The 27,069-nt window shown below is 39.2% G+C and overlaps 1 protein-coding gene across 1 annotated transcript in view; it reads left to right on the plus strand.

The window, feature by feature from the left end:
- Positions 1-27,069, plus strand: part of ELMO1 (engulfment and cell motility 1) — a 316,924-nt gene that overhangs the window by 203,308 nt on the left and 86,547 nt on the right. The window contains exon 17 of the mRNA XM_064669895.1: positions 7,391-7,527. Coding sequence (XP_064525965.1) covers positions 7,391-7,527 — 137 coding nt within the window. The remainder of the gene's footprint in view (positions 1-7,390; positions 7,528-27,069) is intronic.

A 27,069-nucleotide genomic window follows, 5' to 3' on the forward strand; every position in this document is an offset into this window, starting at 1 on the left:
TTATAAACACCTACCTCCCCCGTTGCTACTCTCATTCTTCCTGATATGACTGGAGATACAGTTAAGCCTAGTTTCTCTGAGAGCTTAGGAGAGAAAGGATGCAACAGGTAAAGGAACAGAGTATCAACATGCAGCAGATGTGATAAGATGCTTCCATTGATAGGTCTGAGCTTAACTGGCCTTCTGTCAGTGACACTATCTATTTCTGTTGGACTTCAAGCAGACAGTCTGTTGGCTTAGAAATTGTCAAAAATGCTTCTTTATGTGATGGTTTGGTTCAGGTTTTTTAAGCTTTCACATAGCCATCATTGCTTTGTGTGCTTCACAAGATGTCAGGAACCTGATAGGAACCTGACAGAGCAGCAGCATTATCTTTTGTAAGAAGGTTTTGCATAGTATGTTTATTTGTTAAACAGTTGTCTGTAGATTCTGCTTTATATATGTACTTCCCTCTTGTTCTATATGTTTACTAGAAGTGCCCATAAAGACTTCATAGTCCCTAAGCAAATTTATCGCATTAATCAATTAACATTCTGATGATCTTAAAGGTCTTTTCCAACCTAGATGAATCTATGATTCTATATTGTTATTCAGGGATACTGTAAATATGCCAGAGCATAATTGCAGATCTGTGCATGCCAATCTATGTCTTTTTTCCCCCAAAAGACTTTTTTTTGGTATGATGAATACAAGCACTTGTTTTTTCATACCATTTCCACTCTCAAGGATTTTTCTCCTAGAAGCGCGTGACTAATTTGTATGAAGTGCTCCCTCACCTCTGAAGACAATACTCCAATTTATCCATCAGGTTTTAAAACTACATTTTCTTGTTGTTATTGATCACTGCTTTTTTAATACTGGGAGTAGTGAAGGAATGAAGAGGGAAGCAGAGTACTTTCCTGTTGCCCAACAGTGTGCTGTGACAGATTGTAGAGACAGTTCAGATTTATTTATAACTGGCACCTGTTTTGTCAGAAATAAAAATAGGCTGCTTTTGAAAGAGATGGGGTACCCTTATCAGCACGATGCTGACTCTTTGTAATCTTTGTCATTTCCTTGTTGCATTTAAAAGCCTTTTTGGGAACTCTCCTCTTTGCACTTTGGCTTTCTGTTTGCTTTTCCAAACCATAGTGTTCAGTCTTCAGGTCTATTCTAAACAGGAGAGGTGCAGTGAGGTCTCTCTATTTACTGAGAGTTGCAAAAGGAGTTATCCTTACAAAGTCAGCCTGCCTGTGTGGACACCCCTGTCTTCATTGCTTTCTTTCAGTTCACCATCAGCTCTGAATTGGCAGGGTGAATCTGCCAGGATATTGTTCTTCAGCTGTCTCCTTATTGCCACCTCTGAACTGCTGGATCTGTTGGTAGTGATAAGTGTGGGGCTTTATTGTCTTGTGCTGCAATAGTCAGGGTTCTTCTTCCAGCACTTTTATTTGGGACAATGAGAGAGGTGAATTTTTAAATAGCGGCTTCTTCATTTAATGATATTTTGGGTAGAGGAGATGTGTTTCTAACACAGCAGCAGTCATCTTCAAAATGAATCTGGGTGAGTTACTGAAGAGCTTGGGGCTCCATATGCCATGAACATCCTAGTCCTGAAACTTCATGGAATCCTTGTTTCTCATTGCATAGTAGAATTTATTCTCAGCCTTGAGAAAGCTTGCAGACTGTAGGAAGCCTTTTATATGTGCTTTTTTTTCCAGTTTCCCTCTATAGCTTCTTTATAAGTCTCATAGGTTCAGAGACATGGTGCCTTATGCTCTTATGAAGAGTTTGAGTTGGTAGTTTTTGCTGCACGTTTAATGATTTCATATTGTTTCTTTTCCAACTTAATATGTGATCAGGTAAGGGAAGACGTTGAATGTCTCTTGTAGCTCTGTGTTGCTAGGTAATTTTGGTGGCTTTTGTTCTAATACCAGTGGAGTGTTCTAAAGACAACTTTTCCCTAGGAAAGAAAATTACATGATTGGCATCAGTGTTACCTCTTCGTTATTGCACTGGCATTGCTAGTGACCTTCCTTGCTTTAAATTACAGTTTCCCTATCACGTGCCAGAAAGGTAGCCAGAGGTTCAAATTATTGCCAGCAGACTACAACAATCAGCAGTATAGATAACTTGGCAATCACTGTATTTCTGCAGTATTAGGTGTACTTTTTCCTATATGTTCTATGTGTTACTGAGAGAATTTTTGATTGTGTATAAAAATGGTCATGGCAGTAGTTATTTTTACTGTATTGCATCTTCAGGGAGAAGCATAAATTACAGTGCTTCTTCTCCTGAGAGCTAGTGAGAATTAGTTGCTCTTTGGTTCTTCTGTTACTGGCAAATAATAATCCCAGAGGAGGCTGTGCCAAGTGGAGATGATATTTCCAAGGTCCATATTGCACCCTTCATTTGTGGATCTTGCTGCACTTCTGAAAGTGCAGTGGATCTTTCCACCCGCCTCCTCTCTGATCAAATATTATCATCTCCATTCTGTGAAACTGGGGAAAACAACTGAGGGGATAAATGACTCACCCGGAATTAAGCAGCAGCTCAGGAAAAGAAAGCACAGATCTCTCTGAAAATTCGATCCCATGGCTCCCAGGTACCTTTCAGACAGGGAGATATATTTTTGAACCCCTCTCTCCCTGGAACTTTACAAACCAGTTTCCCAGGGCTCTGCATCACTGCATCCCTCATCTCAAAATCGTGCTGATGCTATTTCAGGATGCTTTTCTTGATGAGTTTCAGGGTGCACAAGATCTATTAATACCAACCCCAGCACAGAGGCTGACTCCTCACCGCAGGTGTCTTGTCTGCCTCTAGGTTTGACAGCATTATTGCCAGGTGACCGTGTTTATATGGCTGACTGAATAATGTGATTGATTTAGGCTGCCTGCCTGTTTTTGAAATATTTGAGAATACGCAGCAACCTTATCACTTTTATTTATTATCTACTTACTCAGATCTATTCAACTTCTTCTTTGTAGACCAATTGTACATCTGACATTTGTGAATGAGATGTCTCATTTGTGATTAGCAAATTATCTTTCATATACCTTCCCAATGTCATGGGTCCAAGCTTCAAATTTACAGAAGAATGGCTCTTGAAGTCACCTCAGCTTGATCCCCCATAGGATCATGCATGGATTTGGAAAATAATGGTTTGGGTGGTTCCTAATTTCAAACATTCTCTTCATGATAGATATGGCTTTCATACCAGTACAACCTTTTTCGTTTCTTGAATTCAAGAACTTCACAACGGAGGTCAGAATGCCCATATGCCGTTTTAAAGAAGTGATGGGATGAGTAGTATCAACACAGCAGTTTAGCAGGATCAGAAAGCAAGCAGAGTTTTCTTAAGATCAAGGGCAGTACCTTGCTTAAAGAGGTGTATTACTGTGTCTCTGCCTGCTCTTTTACCTTTGGGGGAAGGGAGAGCTTATCTCTGTATTACTCCCACGTATTCCACAAAAAAAATTCTAAGATAAAAAAATCATATTTTTTTTTCCCTCCTTTTAGTGGAAACTAATTATAGATGTCTACACGTAGTCTACATTTAACGTGGGAGTAAAATGTCATGAGTCCTTCCAGCTGTTAGCCAGTTTCTGTTGAACTAGTGGCCTTTTGTTCTTACTGATTTGGACAGTGAGGTGACACAGCAGCCTGCTGTCTGGTCTGGCACACTGGTCCTTTCCTGGACTCTGTCCTGCATGTAGAAATCCCTGTTGTCCTATTCAGTTCACCACAGTAGAACTTTGAAGTTTAAATCTCTGCTGTACTTCAAGCCAAACACTTAGTGAAACATCACCACATAATCTGTGCCCTTTCAAGACAGGCTTATGCAAATATGCAAATACCTGACTGTTCTTGACACAGCTAAAAGAAATTCAACCCTGATGATGGGTCTCATGGGAAAAGTTGTTTAGAGATGGGCTAAAAAATGAAGGTACAACTCTTTTCTTCTTTCTCAATTGATTTACTTTACCCTGTTGTTTTCTACTAATCCACAGCAGAACAAGGTAACATGTCATATCTGTTTACTTCTCAAATAGTCTGGGGCATTCGAATGTCTTGTTGTAATTTAGGAAACAACTGACAGACAGAATTGTGTTGGGTGGACTAAAAGTATACACTGAAGGAACCATATAAACTCCCAGGTAGAAATTAGCTTTTTTTTTTTGCCAGTGCAATTTAGAATGAGGAATGAACTAAATTTCTTCCTCTAAGTTCCAGCTATAGATCAGCTAGAAGCTGGAAGGACTACTTGTATCCTGAAAGGTGGCATATTGATCTACAGCTTCAAGAATTGTGCCAAGAAAGGAAAATCAACAAGATCTTCACCTGATTTATGTAGGCCAGACATCTGTGACTTGCCTTTCGAAGGTGATCTCACAGAGGCGTAATTAAAACTTAATGATGAATAATCATGATGATTTGTGTCCCCACATTGCAGCCATGTGTATGTTTTTATGTGGTTATAAATTTGGTTAGTCCCTGCTTGTGAAAAAGAAGGTTAGAGAGTGCTGGACTTAAGGGCCAGAATTTTGCACGCAGCTCTTATGCAGAAGGTCTCCAAATATTTCTAAGGCTGGACCTCTGTTTCAGTTTAGAACTAGTCGAATTGCAAGTTAGTGAAAAAATAAATTCAAGTACTTTTTAATTAGTAAATTGAACAGCCTCTAAATTTACTCACTCTGCAGAGAGAGGCAGTCCTCTTATATTAAGGGTATTAAAGCCTCTGACTTGGGGCTGGAGAGAGTGGACCAAGACAGCAGTTTGTAACTCAGTCTTACTCTGGTCTCAACACCATACCAGTAACACAGTACCGCCTTTTCCTTCATCCTCATCTCACCTGTCAAAAGGAGAAGGAAAGTATTGGGGCAAGGGTTATCTTTCATTAGATATTTTAACACTCCAAGCAGAAAATAGATGTGACCAGAGCTGAAACCTGAAGATTTTACATTGAATTGTATTACTTTGTATTATTTTAGATGGAATTTTCATAGCATACAAAAAACTACCATGGAAGTAGACCATGGATTTTCTGCTTTGCTATCCGGATGAGTGAGAATTTTGAAGGAGCTGTTTATCATTTGGTTTTGAATTATTCCTAGGATTTGTTTTTTACTTTTAAGACATTGATCCTGCTTTTTAACAGGCCTAACTTTCTCCGTTTTTATCAATAACAGTGATTTCTACTCTTCCATTTTGAGACTGAAAGCCATAAAACACACTATTGTTGCCTACTTATAAAAAAAAGGTGGAGAGAGGTGGCATCTCTGATTCTGCATGCAGAACAGTCAACACAGTAGATACAGTTTGAGGCTGATTATGATAAGGAGCATGAGTTAGAACCAGTGATCAATTTTCTGAGAATCCCTAGCCTTTGCATTAATTTTGATTTATTGATTTTTATGGGCAGGAGCAGTGAGAAACTCAGGCTTTGAGGAGGATCAGAAAGGCCAGTGCGTGTCGAGGGTTATTGCCTTGTTTCGTGCTGTGATTTATACAGTGAAGGTACTGGCTGCATTCTTCTGCTTGGTGTTATTTTATTTCTTCTCATCATTATAGTATTTCATGACTTAAAGACAAGTGCCCTCTGAGAATCTGTTCTGTTGTGTCTCTGACATTTTTACAAGCTGAAGGTCTGATTATTGGAAGTGCTGAGCCCTTGGAGCTCCAGTGGAGTGAATGGAAGCTGAAGGTGCTCTGAAAAACATGCTTGAGGCATTTTATTCTTTAAAAGCGATTGAGTGGTTCCTCTTAAATATACGTCTCTGCTTTGACTAATTCCCCCTTGACTGCAAATCCTTTGAAGTAAATGGAGTTTACTTGATTACAATGAAACCTGTGCTCCAAATTTAATTCCTGTCCTTGCCACATAGCTGAAGAATTGATTAGTAAATCTGATGTTAAAATTAAGATTCAAATTTGCAATTAAGCTTCCGAGTTTTGCTTTATAATTTTAATACTGAATGCTAGGAAATATCAGAAAGCATTTTTCTTTGAGGGTTCAGGTGATTCTAAGCACAAGTCATGTTCCTATGGCAGAATTGCTGGTGCAGTAGAGGTAACTAAACACACTGAAAGGGCAGTTTTGTGTCTAGAGGAGGTACCAGGACCAAGTGTCTGCAGCTGGTGCAGGGAGTCAGCCTGCCTGAGCTATTCCCATTCTCTTGAAAAGAGTCTCTAATTCTCCAGTTCCACTGGGAGAAAGCAGATTCAGCCTCAGGAAAGAGTGATTTATCCCAGTGCTTGATAATTCTGCTGTTCTTGCAAAGGAGGAAGTTGCCTAAGCAGTGGCTGTTTGATCATGAAGTAAGGGAAGATGATGTTGTTCAGGCATGTGAGTGACTTCTGCCGAGTTCAAAGGAGCACTCATGCAGAGGTGAAAGCTGAAGCTGAGAGATTTGGGGACTAGGTATATGAAGAAAGGCTTAATCAATTTTACTTTTTTTGTTATCTTTTTAGGAACATAAATAGGTAACCTACTCAGGTGGCCCTGCAAGTCACAGCAGAGTTTAAAGATTCTTTTCAGTTCTTAGCTAAAGCCACTTCTCTTCCCAGGTTGCTCATATGTGCCCGGAGGCCAGCATTTCTTCAGTCCTCAGTTTTTGAAAATTTATTCTTTGCTTGAGGAGACTCGCAGCACACTCTTGCTTTTCCATTTCGTGATCCTCACTACAGTATTCTTTTTTTTTTTTTCTTCCTCAAAGCCAGTATTTGATTAAAGGAAGTTTGCATGTTGTTTTTTGGTTTTGTTTTTTCCTTTTTGTTATTTCTGTCTCAGATAAGGGACAGATTATAGAAGATCCGTTGCTTTTGTTTCCAGTTATTTTCAAAGAACAAGTTTAATCAGTTACATTCTGATCTTTATGTCTGTCTAGATTTCTCTGGTTACCTCTGTGATATATTCATTAGTATGGTACATCATCTGCTATGCCAGGAGAGCTACATATTTCAGTGTGTACATTGATCTAATACTATTTTGTGAGTGATAGGATCTGGTGTTTGGTTTTCATCAGGCAAGATGGACCATACTGTTAGTAGTAGCAGAAGTTGTTTTGATGAGGAGATTTCTACTTTTTCCCTTTGTCCCTCTATCCTGGACTGAGCAGCAAAACTTGGCACAAACAAAAAACATTGAGGCAAACAGGTGGTTGCTTCCTCTTGTTCTTGCTGTTAGTGTCTTACAGACAGGGTCTATACTGTGTTTTGTTGACTTTAAGACTGTAGATCAAGGCTGGCTTTTCACGATGATGTTTTGACATCCCTTACTCCAAGAACTGGGATTTCACTCAGTTATGCTGTTTTTTAAATTTTGTGGCTGATTGTATTGTATGTTTATTTTTTGAAGCTCCTGCCTGTACATGTCTTATTCCACGCCCCCTTGTTTTTCTGTTTTTAGCCAGTGAGACCTGCAACGATTTCCATCCCATGTTCTTCACCCATGACAGATCATTTGAGGAGTTCTTCTGTATCTGCATTCAGCTGTTGAACAAGACATGGAAGGAAATGAGGGCAACTTCAGAGGACTTTAACAAGGCAAGAAAAAGAGTGGGGTGGGAATAACTGGATAGAATGATGAAACAAGACCATATATTCTTCCCTAGAGGCACAGGGATTTACTAATTCCCATTCTGCTGAACGCTGTGAAGTTTTATCTGTTCGGATTCTTTGCATATCATAATGCCAGCATTTAGAAAGTGGCGGGTAGGGAATGGGAGACATAAGGGAAGTTCATAGAAACCTTTTCAGTCATATTGGACTGCAGACTATGAGACTACAATCCTGGCTTGAGGGGAAATTCTGCCCTTTTATGTTAGCAATATTATGCTGAAGTGCTGCAGCCTCCAAGGTTGTAAATAATGCAGAGAGAGTACTGCAGTGATAATTCTGTGCATCCCTTTCATTTCATGTGAGCACTAACAGGATAAAATATTCAAGAGTGGACACAATCATGACAGACTGCTGTGTAGTTTAGCCCTCTAAAACAAACAAAAAAACCCCAAACAACCAAACCCAAATAAATCAAATAAAAATCCAACCAAAATGCTCCTCAGTATCTCACCCTTTTTGTGGTAAGAATTCTGGAAGCTTCAGCCAATCTCCTCACCCTAAAAAAACCATAAAGAGCAGGTCTGTCTTAATGGTCCTTAGACATCCTATTTTAACTGTCATGAGGCTCAACAGTATCTCTGGCATTTTGTAAGAATGACAAACTCATGCTTTTGTGGCCAGTTGGCATCCTTATCTTTGTTGGGATCCTCTGACTGGATCTTCAGCTTCTCCCTGGGAGATGTTTGTTGTAGAACTATTGGTTGAGAATGAAAAGTGAGACTGATTCTCTGTGTCAGCACGTGCCATAGAAGCGCCTTGAAGTCACCAGATTCAAATGTTGTGTGAAAGCCAGTAAGAATGATCATGCCTAACTTCTAATTGGAACTGTCTGTTATCGAAGTGGTCTCAATGACCATTTTCTTCTGCAGAGTGAAGGTGAATTCTTAAGTCATGGTGAGGAATAACCTTTGCTGAGTTCTTTCAGACAAGTTAGTTGGCAGCAGTACCAGAGCCCTGGCTAAAGAGAGAAAAGAGGTCCAAAGTGCATTCTGTTGTAGCTAGATGACCTAGAGGCTTGTTCTTGCATGGAATTTCTGAGACACTTCTCTTATCTAGTGATCTAGGAACATAGAAGGAGCAATAGCAAGATAATTCACTGAACGATGTAGGATTGTTGAAATCAAGAGCTTAAAAAAGCAACTCTTAAAAGACTACTTCATAATATGTAATTGTTTTAAATAAATGTATTAACAACTGCATGTTACTTACAGGCCTTCTGTCTGTAAACATGTAGACAAGTTGAAGGACTTGTCTACATAATTTCCCACAACTTGAGTTGAAATATTATTAGTAATTCTAGGGGATTCAGAAAAAGAATGATTTCGTTTCTGATAACAGCCCAGACCACCCTAAAAAGAAAACAAAGAAATTTACTTTGCTCTGTTAGGCATTGTTGTGGAGATTCATGGGAGATCAGGTAGGTTTTTTCTCTGATCTGACTAATTTGCTATTTGTGTTATCTGTTGCTGAGAAATTCTGCAACTTCACCCATCAGTTCTTTTGAGTTCAGCAAGATTGGCAGTAGGTCTTACTGCATGTGTCATTGAAGACACAGGAAACTCTGTGGGGCAAATCTGAAACATTTGCCACTGGGCCATTAGGATTTGTGTCTGGTGGTGGCACAATGGTGCATGGTCCTGGACCCAGGATCTCTGTCTGCAGAAATCACTCTTGATTTTGTAACTGTTTTCATAAAGGGGAGGAAATGCTAAACTATTGAGACTCTCATTTCTAACAGTTCTGTAATTATTTTCTGTTTATCTAAATCCTTTTTTTAGAGTCATAAGGAGATTTTTGCGCTCTTACCCACTTCAAATGACGTGTGGTGGGGATGTGCATTACTCAGCTGATAAATGTCTAAAGGGATCTGTGAGTGAAGCAAACAATTTTGTTTTGTGGGCTTGTGAAGCACTTCAGGGTTTATGGGGGATGATAAGTTATATAGTGGTACCCAAGGTTTACCCATCTGCTTTGTGGGTGACAGCTGCCAGTGCCAATGGCTTTACCAAACTTAACACCACCATTTTTAATCCTTACCTGACAAGAGGCATTGGTGATCACTGCTCGTTGGTATTCTATCTGCATCTTTCCTGTGTGCTAAGAGTACCTGTTTCTAGGCAGACAGTTTTGAAAACTTGGCAACCAAGGGCCATGTGGACCTAGGGAGCATTCAGCCCATACTTTCAGAAGTGAATGGGAAGAAAACAGACCTCACAAGATGCAGTAGCTTAGTTGCTGTGTGTAGGGATAGGTACAGTTTTGGAAGTATTTGTAACAGAAAGCTAGAACTGGTCTTGCTTAGGAAGACTGCAAAATGCCTTCTCAAATATGTTAGATTTTTTTTTCCCCTTCCTTCTACGTTTCAGAGAAAGTCGCAGGGAGAAGCTATGAGCAAGCTCTCTCTCTCCCTGGTATGCAGAGATAACATGTTTGCAGACATGTACAAGGCCTCCTTGGGCCAGAGAGGGTAGGCAGGAGAGAGAGAAGATAGAAAAAGCCTTGGAGAAGGCGGAGCCTTGCCTTTTTTTCCCTGAGGGCCTGGCGTGCAGCATCATTAAGAAATGGTCCTTGCATCTGAAATAGACCTTTTTTTTTAATCCTTCCACTGCCTTGGCATTCTTGGGAAGAATACCTGTGTATGTTTTACCTTACACTGTGAAAAAAAAATCTTCTGTCTTCTCCATGTGTTACTATTTTTCAGTTTCAATAACTTGATTGTCATAGTAATGTATAAGACACCACTTTGTTATGGTTTACTACCCACCTGGCTGATGGGATCATTCTTTTTATTCCTTCCTCCTTCCCTTCCTCCCCCAAAACCTCCAAAACAAATTTGGACACTCAGTATATTGGATGGTAAGTCTTGAGACCTGGAGATTCTGCCAAAAATCTAGACCACTTCCTTTGATCTTTAATCATACTTGAAGAAAAAGGGCTTTTAGCTTAGTTTTAAACTTTTGATTAATCACAATTGCTGGTATGTTAAGGGTCTGTAGGAGGTCTGTGTGCACATACAGAGATTTATTTCCTCCTCTCTTGCACTGGGGAATGACAGGCACTAAAAGAGGTGAGGTGATTGAATATTTCCCCTCAGGCTTTAGTGCCGGTTCTCAAGGGTTTTTTAAACTACATATTAAGACTTTCTTTTGATGACAAAATGGCATACTGTGCCATCATGGTTCTTCAGTTCATGTTGTGGAGATTTCATATAGATTTGTTCATTTATAAAGTTTCAAAAATAATTAAACCAGGACTTTGCTCATAGTTGGAAGAATTTTATGGTGTTTTAGTGAAACATTTGTGGTCTCATGCTTTGTTCAATTCTTATTGTAACAGACACATTTTGTGAGCTCTTGCATTAGAAAAACTCCTTTGATCTCTTGTGGTGATAGTATGATAACTGTCAGACCTAAAATCTTTATTGCAGTCTCTCTATATACTAGTAGATGTCTGAATAGAATAATTTAGACAGGCAGCTAAGCTTATATTATGCCTTTGTAACATTTTAAGACATACATAATTCATGTCTTGTGAGTTTCCTAGAGAAATTAAGATGCAGTTGTATAGAGAGACATGCAAGTGGCAACAATTCCATTTGAAACCTTTTTGTTTTTATATGAGCCTACAGATGATCAAAGGACACTTTATAAGTTCTGTCCTCCACAGTCATTTGTGAGCAGAGAGCATGGTTTATGACTTTGAAAATATAATCTAGTCTCCAAGCTTTACATAATTCTACATGTTTTATTGCAGCAGAAGAAAGCGTTGTGTATTGATTTTTGGAGTCAGTGCTGACTGTAAGAAAGCTGGACTGAGTTATCTCTCACTCCAGCATCTAGAAATCTTCATCACCATGCCCATTTAAATAGGTGCCCACCAGTCAGTTTTCCCTCATGGAGGGACCACCTATGCTCTGCTCAGGGTAATCAGGCTCTGCTGCTACACAGACTAAGAAGTACTTAAATTGATTCAGGGTTTATCGTTTATTTTTAATAGGTGGAATTCAAAGTACCTGCCCCACAGTAAAATTCCCCCCTGGGGCCAAATGAAAGCATACTCCCAAAGAAAAATTTTTTATTGATCCCCACTAGTTGTTCTTAAATAAATGCACCTGTGTTGCCCTAATGAGGACTTAAATTGAGATCACTATCTTTTTAGTGATCTTATTGTAAAATACACATATTGCTTCTTGGCGTACAAGGAGACAGCAAGTAGGACATTATGTAGGGGACAAGATTATCCTCTTACTTCTGGTTTCCAGAGATTTCAGTTGGCTGCTTTTTGTACATTTGAAGTTCACATGCTAATAGGAGGAAGGGTGAGCAAATGTGTTATTTTAATTGCAGGACCAGCCATAGCTTGTCTTATTAGACCTGCAGAACAGTATGAACAATTTGCTAATTCTGTACCTAGTGTAGTGCCATCTTAAAAAAGCACATTAAGAATAAAAATAACTGCTCCCAGCCCCAGCGTGGAAGGAAAAACACAAATTTTTTTTACTCACCTGGGAAAGTGTTGAAGCTGCATTGTAGAAAATGGGCACAATGTGGCTGCTTTTATTAGTACATTAGCATAGTTTTAGATTTTTAGATGGCCAAAAATGACTACTCAGATTATCATTTCAGCATGGCTAAAGTTAAGTATGAGATGCCAAAACTGAAAACCACTGAAAGTACTGTGGTGTACGACACTTGAAATCAGAATCTGCCGTATTCACTAAAACTACAGTTTTAAGGAATAGGAAAGTGGGATGAGGTTGGCTAATGATGCTACCAACGCATTTTTCTCATTACTGGGCGATCTAGTTCATTTGCCCTCTGGACATGTGTTCGAGATCATCATAGTATAAAACATGAGCTTTTAAATGTTTTATGAAAATTTATTTTGTAATAAGAATATATTTTTAATAATAAGAATATAATATATATAAAGCATATAAGAATATAATAATAATAATAAATATTTTGTAATAAGAAAAACATTCTCAGAAAACTCAAAAACCTCTGGTTTCAGCATTCAGCTACCATTCATTTCACAGTGGCAAACCTGGGTATCCTAAGGAACTGCCCCTGTGGTATCTGGCTGTTTCAGTGACACACCGAGCTGCATCACTGGATTCCCCTGCACCAGTGGGGTCTGCTCAGCAAGATGATAATTCCACTGGCAGGTATACACATAATAAACTGCCTGTGTGGTAATCAGAAGAGTAGACATTGCTCACAGCAGCAACAGATGCAAACAATAAATGCCCTACGTGAGTCCTGTAATTAAATAGCAAGGCAAACACTGAGGCATTTGATAACCACAAAAGATGTTTATGGCTCATGCTCAGACCCTGCAAACATTTTTCGTTGCTCGCTGACAAGATAACAGAAAAGGTAACCAAGCATAACATAAAAATGAAAAATACTATTTCCTTTCTCAGTGGCGGTTTGGAAATGCCATTCCACAGGTTTCTCGCAGCTTCTCTAGTGTTGTCACGCTTTTGGCAGCTGTAGGATGAATGATTGTGTAAGGCTAGGTTCAGAATATGACTAAATGTTCAAGGGCAGGCTCTTAAGAACCATACTTGTCTGAGCAGTGAAACACACGTTTGTGTGAAAACATGTTGTGGGCCAACACCACCGTTAGATAATATGTTATCCCATGAGGAAACAAAGGTCTAGAGGGTCATTTTGAGAGGGTCAGAGCAGCAGTGTGGCAGAGGAGATGTCACCAGCTTTGCTGGGTCCTCTGCAAATTAGGGAGACACCAGGAGCAGACTGTGTACAGATCCTGACCGAAATGCCCCCCTGGCTGCAATTTCGTTGTTCTAATGCTAGTGCCTGCCACAGCAGCTCTGTGCCTGACCTGGAAGTGGCAGGGTTTTGCCGCACTCCTGGAGGAGCAGTAGGTCCCCAGCACGCTCAAGTTATCCCCTCTAGTGGCACTAACAATATCCTGCACTTTTCTCCTCTTGCAAGCTTGGCCAAGCTTCGACAAACCACATTTTACAGGAAGGAGGGAAAGACACCCAGAGCTGAAGTGCCTTGGCAGTGAAGCAGCTACAGGGTCAAAATCAGAACCAGGATATCTGGCCACTTGCTCCAGCCTCCTTCATCACCCTGCCACAGCTGCAGCAGCAGCTCCAGCCCCAGACTGGTTCTTTCCTCTGTCTCTGTGCCCCTCTTTCCCCACACTGCACTGCACAGGGATGCTTGGAGAAGGATGGCAAGTAATAGCTTCAGGAATGGGAAGAAACCATTACCTCAAACAGGAGAAAAAATAATACAGACGAACTTGAAAGTAAAATCCTTTGGTCAGTCTGTAAATCTGTCTGTCACCTCCTTTTCAATTCAATGGAAGAAGGAAAAGGGATGGTAAATACCCTCTTCACGGATGCCCTCCAAAGCATTATTGTTTTCTTATGGGTCTGAAGTATATGAATTTACCTTCTTTTGGGAGAAGCTTTGGAAAGCTGTTCTATTTGTATTTTACTAGTGGGAAATGCCAGGCTAGTGGAATGATTGCACCTCTCTGTTAGCTTTATTGCACCTTCCCTTGAGAATGCTTTGTTTGTATCAGTCAGGGATACTGCAAATAAATTATTCTCACACAGAATGAATTCAGTATTCCCCAGGCTGGGGCAGATTAGCACAAATTAAATCCCAAATTTTCACACCTGAGGCCAATAGCACTTTATTAGCTTTTATGGGAAACAGAAAATTGCTATAAATATATTGTATCATTAATTGTGTAGTGCATGAATTTATTAAAAAATTATAGCAATTAACATTTTGCAAGTCTGCTGCGTAGCTTACACAGAAAATGAGACTTTTTAATTGAAGAAAAAAAACTCCCTTCAAATACAATAGAAATCCTTTAGAAGAGCAAAATTGGGGTGCAAAAAGATTGTTAGGTCTATTCCATTAGCAGCCCCTTCCTTAAGAATGGTCTGTTTTAAGCAGTACAATTTAATGTGATGTAGGAAGAGCCTGTTTAAGACTTTTCCCTGGCATTTGGTCAGTGTTTCCTCTATGCTTTTTGTGGCCTAGATACTCCAAATGTGTGCCTTCATTGGCTGCTCATTTCAGAATGGTTCTGTTTAGTCTTCTCTGTCTCTGTGCATTTATCTACATCTGTCAGGTCTCCAAATGTGTCCCATTGCATTTGTCAAAGACACTTTATTACTTGTCTGTTGCTCCTGGCTGCAGGAACCTGAGAAGGGGTGTTAAAGATGCTAAAAATGCGGCTTTCCTCTTACTGAGGCATCAGTCTGTAAAAATCAGATTAAAGTATTCATACTCCAAAGGCTGGGACTGTCAAGCTCAAAGGGACTGAACAAGAGTATTGCATTTTTAAATCTAGTTGGTTGTTTCTCTTTGAAAATTTTTCAGTCTGAACTAGCATTGTCAAGAATGCAAATGCATTTTAAAAAATTAATTTGTGAAATGTAAGTTGCTAGACTGCCTAATGAAGCAGTAAGGAGCCACACTTGCCCTTTTTCTGCACTCTGTAGCTTATGAACTATTTTTTCAAGTTGAAAGACTTTTTGCATTTAAAACATATCTTTACTATTTTCTGTCTTTGCCACAAGGCTTTGAAAGTCTTTAGAAATAGGGTCATATGTAGTTGTAGCTGAACGATCCTTCTCCAGTGATCACATATGCAATGATTTCATGGAGGGCATAGTCTTAAAAGGAAAAGCATTTTAAATCTTGAATTCTGTCCTTTCTGTCCATTTATATGCCAGGATGGGTATGCTAACAAATAGAAGGATTCTTCAGGCCAAAAGCAAGGAAGAAATGTCTGAACAAAACATCTGCTATTAAAAAAAAAAAGAAAAAAAGGAAAAGAGCATTTTAGTGCAATCCATTCCTTGGCCAGCAGCTTGTCTTATCCTTTCCTCAGTGATAAAAGTCCCTGTTCATGTGAAATCTCTTATTTGTGGAAAACTTAGCCGCCATTGGCAGAGTGTATTTTGTCCCCCAGGTTTCCAGTGAACCGTGTGTGTTACTGTAGAACACATACGGGTCTATGTAACACCCTGGAGATGGCAATTTTTAAAACTGCTGGTACTTTGTATTTTCAAAGCTCTCTTCATTTTCATCTCTGTGGGTGCTGATCAAACCAATAAACTTCTCAGCCTTCAAAAAGATGACTGAGTGGAAAGCCTGATATCCAGAGGAGAAACGTTGAGTGTAGGTTATCTATGCTAACTGCTTTTTTTCTACTCCATAGAAACCTTTTGCACTGGAAAAAAAAGTGCCTCACTTGCATGTAGAGTGTGTTAGCTGCCGAGGGAAATGATACAACCTAACTGCAATTGTCACCAAAACAGCATATTTTGTGACATTGCCCCTGTCATTCCTGTCTAAAAGTGTGGATAATAATGAGATCCCAGGAACCACGCTTGTCTCTGTATTTTTATTTCTTCTTTCTAGGATATGTTTTTGTAGTACACTTAAATCAGAAGTGCATGGCATATGGCTTTTTGCTGCATGAATTGCTGGTGATATGAATGTCAGTGGGCATATAATACCAGATTTTCATTTTGTGAATTACAATGCATGGAATTCAGCCTGAGAGCTCCCCAGACTATAGACCTTATTATAGGCAAATAAAAAAGGGAGGGAAGGGGGGAGAGGTGATATCTCGGAGATTTTGTTTCAATTGAAATGAGGTTATCGTGGTGAATGATACAGCTGACAATGAGATTTTTATAGCCTCTCTTGGAGTAGCAGAAAAGCTTGTATTATTGTTGGTTGGCGTTAAGTAATTGTAATCTAAATAGCACAGTGGTTGAAAAGAGCAGCAGAAATCTTTCATACATGTCTCATAAGCAAAGCCAGGGTGCTTTGTTGCCTTTGTCTCATCTGTCCTTATACAAATGTCCTTCATTGTTTGCAGTTTACATCTCATGTATTGTCTTGATTGAATACGTCAGTCACCATTAAAAAGGCGTTTGCCAGTCAGTCACTGCTGCTGCTTGTCTCTATTTTTAGCACATGAGGTAACTGCCCAGCATTTGACAAGCTGATCCTGCTACCCGATGCACCAGTGTAAATTAAGGTTGGCTGTGATAGAGGCATATGGGAGGGGAGGGCTGCTGGGAGCCGGCATGAAAGGAAAGGACAGTGCGTGGGTGCGGATGGGCTCTCCTCTCCTTTACCCACACCAGCTATTTCAAGACGTGTCTACACCATGCACATGGGGCCAACAGACATGTCTCTGCTGGCTCTCTGTAGGTTACCTAGGGCACCAACATTGGGGAACCTATAGCACAGTTAGTTTGAAAAGCTTTCTTAGGTGATCACAGGCTAAACTGGGCCTTGGTTTGCTAATGTGAGCTGTCTTCAAGTTCCCAGACACTGGATGAGTGGCAAAATAGAGGAGGGTGGGAGGTGAGGGGTTTAGCACGTACTTTCTGAAAGGTGACTGAAAGGTAATTTATTGAGAGGCTCCATCTCAGTTCCTCAAGTTACCTTTATATGTCAGTCATATATGAGCAAGCAGAGAAGCAAGGCCCCTTGTAATACATAGGAAAGCTGAGGAATATCACTTTATAAGCTGAGCACAGGAATGGAAAGAGATTTGATGCCATGTAAGTGTATTGACCCAAACACCAGAGAGAGGTAAAGGAACAAATACCAAATTCTGTGTCAGAATCCTTGAAAAGACATTTGTGTAGATGATTACAGATCTTGCCATGTCAGTTGAAGATACCGTGCCACGACCATGAAACTGAAATGCTCAAGAACCATCCTTGCATCAAGAATGTCAAGTCTGCTTCTAGAAGAGAAGCATCTGGGGAAACAGCTTTCACACATGCTTTGAATTTTATGGTAATTTTTCTCTCTGGAGACTTATCTTCAGATTTCAAGCATCAGTTTTCTGTCTTAGGGAAACTGACTTATCCTTCTTGTGTTGCTAATATGAGAACTTCATCAGCAAGAACTTAAAAATTGCAGTTGTATCCATTCTGCTTGAATAGTAAATGCTTCCTAGTCCTTTTTGTTGTACTTAAACAGGAGTCCAAAGGAAACTACACATCTCATCATATCAATGTTACGTTATCAGACTCTTCAGAAGCAATTGATCAGCCCTTCATAGTGAAAAGTCACAAAGCAGAAAAATGAAACATCCTTGTTTTTGTAAAATCAGATGTGTGAGATAAAGGATGGAATCTCATATCTGTCAAGATTTTCAGATCCCTTCCAAGAACTCATATCTATATAAGTTAGGGATCTGGAAGTTGTTAAAGGGCTGTTTTATTCTCAGTGATGTTCTTTTCTCTTTTTTTTAAATATGAATTGATCTGATTGTCATATAACTGATTTTTTCAAAAGCATATATATAAACTAGTGGCTGCATGTAGAAATCTTACTGGATTTCTTTCTCCGTTCCAAGTGAACCTTCCTTTAACTTCTCTCCCTGTTCAATACTTCAACCAGAATTATTCCCCAGACTTTCCTTCTGTCTGTCCTCTTTCCTTGGAGCAATGGCAAGGCTCATAGCACTTCTACCTGTCTTAAGGATGGTGTTAATAACTTTTCTCACCTTCTAGCTGGGGATGCCTGCTGACTACTTTGCACAGCCACATCTCCCATCAAGGCATCAGAAAGACCCTTTGAGGTTGTAGAATATTGGAAGCCAATTTGTAAAGCCAGGATAGGGGTTATTGGCAGCTCTGTATTTTCAGCAGTAGTGCAAATCTGAAGGCCACTCTTAAAACTGTAAATTCAAAATTACACGCGCAATCATGTTTCTTATTCTTAAAAATTGAACTATATGGACAAAAAAAGTCTTACCTCACAAGTAATGGTATAAATACAACATTTTAATAATGATGGCAGAGAACTGGATATTATTTTATCTAGCCTAATTCTGCATACAGTGGGCTGCAAAGTTTAATTTACATAGAGAAAAAAGGTATCTCCACCAATCTGGGAGATAAATCTCAGGCAGAAGGTATGGGGTGTGTGTGTACCTTGAAAATGGTTTCAGTTAGATACATGGCCTAAATGGCCCTTCGCTGTGTAAAGTCTTTAAAGTACCAGCTAAAGCAAAATCTTTAAACTAGTGGTTCTACTTGATGAGAAAAGAAAGAAAATATCTCCATAAAACTTATTTAGCTTTGCATGGGCTAGGGGTTTTTTATTGCCTTGTTGCTTTTAAGCTCCAGAGAACAGGATGTTTCATAGCTGCTCAATTTGCTTTAGTTATTATCATTTGAAAGAGTTTGATGATTCTAATTTCCTTCTCTACACTTCTTGATTTTAGTAGACGTTTCTCAATTTTAGTAGTAGAGTAACACTTCAGTATCCTGTGTTGATTTTTATGATGGCCAAGGCTTTGATATTAATTTCTTCTGATATTTTCTTTGATATTAAAAGCTGAGGATGTGTGGTTGCCAATGCAAACTGAGGACTCAGAAAGATGAATTTCATGTTTTACAAATATAATTGTAAGTGCTTGCTTGTAGGATGGTTGGTGAGTTGATGAGTACCATGAATCACCAGTGCACCCTTGTGTGATGTGGACTAACTACATGCTAGGCTACATTAGCTAAAGCATAGCTAGCAGGTCGGAGGAAGGAATTATTTCTTCCAACTTGTCCTTTATGAGGCAGCAGGTGGAAGACTGTGTCCAGTTTTGTGCCCCAGTAATGGGGAGAAATGAGGCTAGTCCAACTAAAGGCCACCAATATGATTAAGGACAATGGACCACGTGGTATTCAAAGGGAATATGAAGGAACCAGATTTGTTCATCCTGCAAAAGGCTGGGCACATGAGGGTGGATCCAGTTGTATCTTCTTCCATTGTTTGAACAAGAAGCTGAGAAGATGCACACCCTTCTCAGAAGTACACAGTGAAAGAAGAAAAGTGGTGCAGCACTGGAACCAATTGCACAGAGAGATTATGGAATCTTCATCATTGGAGAAACTCAAAACTTGCCCAGACTTGCCCTGAGGAACCTGACTTAAGTGTGAAGTTAGCTCTGCTGTGTCTGCAGGACTTCATGATGCCTAGAAATTTCTAACAACCTGAATTATTTTGTAGTTTTATGTGTAAAATGTATTTTCTAATGTTGACTTTTCTTAATGTTAAATAAAGTGTGAAAGATCCTTGTAATGGATTCAGCAGCCACTTTAAGAAGTCAGGCTTTCCCCCTGAACTGCAGTGATCCCTTTGAAGCAGTTTAACTTGTCTTAGCTCTGACAACTGAGCTGTTATTACTCAGGGGCATTTAAGCGCCTTCAGAAATTTCCTTCAGAAATTGAAAGCATTTCCTCAAATTGTTCTTGCTAACATTTACAAAAGTATGTTTTACTAAATATTTACCACTGGCTACTACTGCAGCTCAGCTGACATGGTGATTTGTCTAACTCATTATCATATTTGAACCCTAATAGTAAAGCAGGCCTTGTCTGTAGAAATTGCAGAGCGGTGTTTGGCTACTAGTGGATTGGCCTGGGGGGTCTCATTGTTTTGTGGTTGGTTGTAAGGTTTTTTTGTTGTTTTTTTTTTTTCTAAATGCTTGTCTTGTACAGAAACCTTTGTTGTAGCTGAAGCTCCATTGCTTACAGGTTGTAGCTTTAACTGCAAGCTGTCATTTCCCCACCATGGGAAATTTCAGGTGTTTCTTTTAAGCACAGGTTTATGACCAAAGAATACCACTTAAATTGGCAGAATATACAAAGGGTTAAAAAGAAGAAAGGAAAGGTGATGTTAAGTGATTTTTAATTGGATAACAAGAATACATAAATGATGTCTTGCTGCCTGTTGCTTGGAAAATTAGTGGTAGAGATGGGAAATTAGCTCACACCTCACTTGTCAGTACTTTAATGACAAAACAACCATATCTTGGTTTCTTTTCTTGTGTCCTGATACACAATTCTCTTAGCAAGTAGACTTGTTTTTTTTCCTCCATAGTGGAAGCACCTTCCACATTAAAGCAAAATATTTTCCCTTTGTTTACATCCTTTAAAGATTGAAGTAATTAAGTGGTTAGATACAGTGTTTGCTGCATTGTTTATGTAAATGGCTGAAATAAAAATGTGTGGCAATTTGAGATAGTAATGAGAAGGATGAAGATAAAATGAAAAGATGGCATTCACACTGTCTTTGTGCACAATCTCTCATGTGGAGACTTATAAGCAGTAAAAATTTAAGAGCAATTACAAAAGAACCAGAGCTGTCAGAAATTTTTTTTTCCTCTCTTCAAATGATCAGGAAGACTATAGTAATAAATTACAAATTTAATAATCAACTAGTATTTATCAGTATGTGTGTATGTGAGCACAGCATTTGTGATTACCAAGGCAAACTAGGGCAACACTATGCCCACAATAAGCCCAGCACTGCAGCTGGCTTTGGGTGGGTAGGCTTCTGCGGCTGCCACAGGTGGTACAGATGCTCTGTGTTGGGCAGAAAGTCCACATGTAAGACAGGACCTTGAATATAGAAACCTGTACATTCATGGTGCCTGGCTTCAGGACAAGTAGCAGTGCTATTATTGCTAAGGAGAGACTATGCCTCAAGCTTTCTGGAAAAAAAGTTCCCCACTGCCCAGATATGAAAATTAGTTTCAAGCTTACACTGAAATATTGAACACCACTAGACAGGATAACAGCTCAGGTGTGGAAGGCAGTCAGACCTCCAGATCTCACTGCAGGTTACAGCTTGAATAGAAAGGTTGTCTACAGTGACAGTATTAAAAAAAGAGTTACAAAAAAGCTTCTAGAAGCTTTGCATACTGCAAAGCAAAGATATTCTGATTAAAATAAAAGGGCTGCAGAGAAACCAAGAAAACCAGCAAATCCCTTCTTTCTATTTTTCCAGATAGTACAAAGTGTTATTTTAAAATAAAAAAAAAAAATATTCAGAAATTAAAAGAAGAAAAGCAAGCAGAAAAACTGTGCAAGCACCATTAAGCTGCAGAAATTTCCCTTGGACACATTGCAGTACCTTTTCAAAGCAGCATATGGGGTTTATTCTGGTGACTCTAATTTTAACATGAATGGGAGTCACGTGGAACACTCTTGGCATACTGCTTTGAAAATATATCTCTGCACGATTAAGGAAGACTGAAATCTTTTTAAACATCTATTTTTATTTTTTTAAACCAATTCTGAAATGTTTTTAAAGGAAAGAACTAATGGAATGAAAATGGTCCAACCGTGAATAAAGCAGTAATGTAACAGGTAGAAATACTACTGGCTTAGCACTATGCATATGTTTGTGCTTCAGAGGCTGAGAAATGAAGAGTGAGGAAAACTTTGAGTTTGTATCCACTGTTGCAACTGCCTCGGCATTGCTTGACCTTTATAAATTTTTCTCTTCACTTGGAAGACAAAGTAATCATTCCACCTACCATATGCAAAGAGCAGAGGGTTCAACACAGAGAGTACATGGCAAGATTTGCCTCTGCAATGGCAAGCCTTGCCATGCTGCAGTATTGACAGCATCTTTAGTTCATGGGTGATTGAGACTGAAGAAATATGTACTCTGAAGATTGATTAGGGAGACATTCATTAGCAGGAAGGAGGTTCTGAACAGATTCAACAGCTCTGACAAAGTGAGCCAGAACACTGATAGGGCTGGGCCTGGTGTGTGGGCTGAATGTGAAGTAGGGTTGCTGGAGGGAAGTTCAGAGAGTCCTTTCTGACAGCCGGTCCTTCCTACCCATCTTCAGAGAAACCAGTCTTAACAGTTTCTTGAAATGTTTTGAAAAGGATAAGACCCAAAATGTCCATAAAACCATATTGATGAATACAGACATGAGCATAGTTAGAAGTATGGACAGTCATCTGGTGTCCTTCCAAAAATGCAGAGAAAGAGGGAAAAGTTACTTTTCCTTTTCTAACACTTTTTTCTTTTTTTCTTTTTATGACTTTGGTTTTGTGTGGGCTGCTGCTTTAATGCTTGAGGATCTCCTCTGATTATTTGCAATTTCTTATTGCCTGTCTTACTAATATTTATCTATCTTGACATCAGAGACACATATGCAAAAAAAAAAAATTGCCTGTCTTTTATCCTTTTCACAAAATCTTCACCAGTGATATGTTACATCATGATGCTGAGCTCTCCTGTCCTTCGTATCTATTGACTTTGAGTGGGGTTTCTCCGGTCATTCCAACATAGTTGCCACTTCCCAGACTTTAACATGAGATGCAACAGGCAGCATAAAAGAAAGAGTATTTATGTCAGCCTTATTTAAGTAAGACACTTCATTTAAGCAAGCCTATTTATATAGTGAGGTTATTTATATTACATTTGGCTGTGAATGGGCGTGTGTGGGCATGCTTCTGTTGTACATGCAACACGTGTTTGGGGTATGTATACTTGGCTGTGCATTTCCATATACATGGATTGAAAAAGTGGCTGTTAATGTCTTTGAGCAGAGGGTGTTGGCAAAGCCCAGTTTAGGGAGGCTTTGAAGTCCATGGGAACAGATGCGTGCTGCCAGAGGCTGACACAGAATAGAAGTGTCGGTAGCTCATTTTGTGTGGTCCGAATTACCTTATGAGGGTATGGAGGATATTGCCCTTTCTAGCTAAAGCTGTGTTCACTCGGTAGATTGCTCCTATTAGAGTATACATGCAATAACTACGTGGAAAACAGCCCTAACTGTTCATTCAGCTTATGTGAGCACTGATTTGACTTTCATTCCTGCATGAGGTGGAAGCAGACAGAACATATTCTTCTAAAGAAAGAGAAGAAGTTGTGTGCTTGCTTGATCTGGAAACTAGACTCATGTTTTCTGTTCTTCTCATTAACTGTAGTCTTGGCAATCCCTTTCTCCCATCAGAGCCTTCTGACACCTTTCCCTGCAAGCCTGTGATGTAAAAGGAGTGTGAAGGGGATATGATAAATGGTGGATAGGCCCTCATCAACAGCTATTAAACTAATAGCCTGCAGGTTCTTCACAGCAGCTGGGAAGGTGAACCAAGGCAAAGATAACCTTGTAATTGAGTCTTTTTCAGTAGTCTCATTCTAAACATCATCAACTAGCATTGTCATTCTGGTCTTAAAGGTGCATAATCACACCAATACAGTTCCTCTAAAGGCTGCTGGGTGTCTGATTGTTATTCTTAAATAACACACAGCAGAAGCTTTTGAAATTAAAGCACACACATAGAAAAGTCTGCTCAGTAAAAATCCCACTTCTTTTTCCAGAATGCCTAGGCAAGTATATACTGGGTTTTTAGAAATCTGGAGATGTATGCTAGCATCATTCATTGTGTAAGACTTAAGGGTCTGTTGGATAAAACCCAAAGCCTCTGCTTCAGGTCTCATACTACTAATCTCTCCCCATTAGCAAGAGAGAACAGGAGTTTTGTGTGAACAGATTTAATCTTCCTGTGCAGCAGATGTGCTGACACATGGGTTTCTACAGTCAATGGGGTAAATAATCTCCTGTTTAAGTAATTTCTAAGTACCTATTTATGTAATTAACATATTAAAAAAAATCATGCATCATTATTTAAATGGCAAACCATGGCAGCATCAAAATAAGTTCAGATAACTGAGACAGACAAAATTTTCCTTTATTTTGTCCCTCATATCGTTTTTTGGTTTTGTTAAAAGCAGAAAAGTTAAAGAAATCATTTGGTTGCCATTTCATATGACCGTGTAGAGATTTAATCTGCATCTTCCAGATGAGGAAAACCACAATGCACTAATGAATAAGGTGGACTGGAGCATGCATGCATGTAAGAGACACAAGACCAAGTGTGTACAAGGTGTAATTTGTTTCAACAGTGTTAGTACGATGTACATTCCCCAGTGCCTGTCCTGTGGAGACCCAAGCATTAAATGGAAGTCTTAGACTGTTTGGATTGCAGATAAATCCAGCTTCTGTTGCTTTTTTGCCAGTGTGTGCAAAGCATGAGCTGGAGAAGTAGCTAAAGATGGAAGAATATTGCAGATAAAATGCTGCAGCTATGTGGAATTGTTCTTTCCCAGGCATGTGTACTCTAGACCAAGTAATTGAATGAGAGAATTGAGATTACAGTGACATGACTGAAATTTTTTTTAGTATGTTGCAAAGGGTTTTGATACCAAATTATTATATATATTTGAACAATGTGGGCAAAAGAGGCAGCAGGGAAAATCCTAGCTGCAACTGTGGATGAAGAGTATGGGATAGATTTGACAGATAGTGCTCATATAGGCCGAATGTACTAAAATTTGTAAAACTCACATGATGATTTCTGAGCCTCTTGCATTTGTGTATTTAAGAGTGCCATGTAAGGAATCTTGAAGCTGATGATGTGTACTGTGAAACCTTTTGCTGCCTACTGTCTGGATTTATTATAACTGATTTGAAATTCTTCAGTGTCCTCTCATGCTATATGACTGCAGTGTATGTTTAAAATGGCAAGACTTAAAGGTTGCAGACAGCTGCGGGGGCTTGTGTATTTTAAGGGCTTTTTTAATATGATAGCTATCCAAAGACAAACTAACTATGATTGTATATGACACTACCGCCAAACCTAAACATCACTTGAGGTTGTTTGTCAGATAGGGCTCTGCTGTACCCAATATCAAGGTTAGAAATACTTTTGTTTTTGTTTGTGCATGTATCAAAATCTATTCAACTTCAAACTTGTTCACTGTGACGAAATAGTCACCCTCTAAGCAACTCAGTTTCTCTTTCTTCCCTTTTTAGACTTCGTTTCTTATGTCTGGTTGTGGTGGCTTTCTTCTTTTTTTCTTTTTTTTTTTTTTTTTTTTTTTTTTAGATGGGGATATTTTGGTTCTATATCAAACATGAGGCATTTTAGATCTTCTTGGAGTTAACATTGGGGGTGGAAAAAGAACCCACTGTTATTTGTTTGAACTAGGAAGTCTCCTTTTGCTACCCAGACTACGTGTAATCATTTAGCAATAGGAAAACTGAGAAATATTCATATCAGTTCCTGTAGCCAATTTCAGGACTGTTTGTAGGCTGCCTTTGGCTTAGCTGAAGTGCTTCAGTTATCAGAGAAGATGAAGAAGAATTGCAAATTCAACACTCCTAGACAGTCGTCATCCAGACTGCTGTTGTGTATGTCCAGGAGTGTTGTATGAAATTCTATAAAGCTCTGATTTCATTTGTATAAGACAAGTGGAGATTTTCTTTCATGCATGTCTCTGTATCTTGAAGGCTTTTAACATATGTATGTATCCTCAAAAGGGGGGCAACTTGCCCAGTGGTGCAGGAAGATACTTGAATGCTCTTGATGCTCAAAGTACAGGGTAAGGTAGTGAACATTAGATGCACACACTGGTGCTTGGATGGTGGAAATTAAATCTGTCCATGCTTTGCAGAATGAAAGGTTCTGTGGTTTTGTAATTCATATAGACCTTCTGGGTGCTATGGTGGCAGATCACCTCTGAAGGTCATGTCTAATCTGATTTGCAAAGCTGTGTTCCTGACTGTTTTCAGCAGCTTATATATCACTTGGGTGTTCCTATTCAGATAATCTTTGTGGTTTGTAGTAAGGTTGTCTTAAATGGCAGAAAGGATAGATTGCTGTTTATGCTATGCTCCAGCATTTTCATTTTAATTTATGTTTATGTGTTGCTATCCAAAAACTTATTTCAGATGCAGTAATATTAGGGAAAAGAATAAAATTCATCAAAGCTTCTCATTTGAAATAAAGGGGCCTTCTGATAAAGAGGCATAAGGTTTTCTGATACTAGGAATAGGGAAAAAAACAAACTGAATGTGGCCTTGAAACCTCTGAAACCTTTTATTATCTAAAGACTAGGTCTTAAGTGACACTTCAAGAATACAGATGTAGAAGAGAAATCTGTAGGTATTCCTGGAATAAATATATAGGACTAGCTGTTCCTGGTACAAATCAGCTGCTTCTACAAATGGACTTCTGAAAGGGCTGGAAAGCTTACTGAGAATTGGCACATAATTTATGGCACTGGAAGAGGAGTCAGTGGGAGCCAACCAGCAAGTCCATGACTTGGGAAGTGTTAGTAGGTTAACCATCTTCCTCTTTAGGTATCTGGGCTAAAAAAAGAAAACCCCACGATCTAGAAGGATGAGTAAGTATTCTATCACTGCTGATTGTTCCTCAGCTCCCACACACAAACAGGTCTTAGCCCATGACAGCATACTGCTGAGAGCTGCTGTCAGATTGACAAGTAGCAGCTCCGGTGTGAAGCCTTCCTAGAAATCTTTTATCCTTTTGGTTGAAGAGCATCATTTTATCCTGCTATCTTAGAAGATTTTTTTTTCACAAATCTTGTTTATTATGTTGCTTTGAAATTGCCTGGATTTTTCTAGCCTTGAATTTTTTATCTCCCTTAAAAACTTTCTTAGGTATCTGTGGCCTGTCCTGCTTTAAAGTGCAACAAAATTCTTAGTGTGTTTATTCTCACAACAAAACCTTGTGAGAATAGAAATGCAATTTACAGGGGAGACTACCGAGAAAAGAAAGTGACAAAGGTGAGATTTCTTAACGTTAAATCTAACAGCTTGCTG

This window comes from Pseudopipra pipra, chromosome 1 (genome assembly GCF_036250125.1).
Source record: "Pseudopipra pipra isolate bDixPip1 chromosome 1, bDixPip1.hap1, whole genome shotgun sequence".
Lineage (NCBI taxonomy): Eukaryota > Metazoa > Chordata > Aves > Passeriformes > Pipridae > Pseudopipra > Pseudopipra pipra.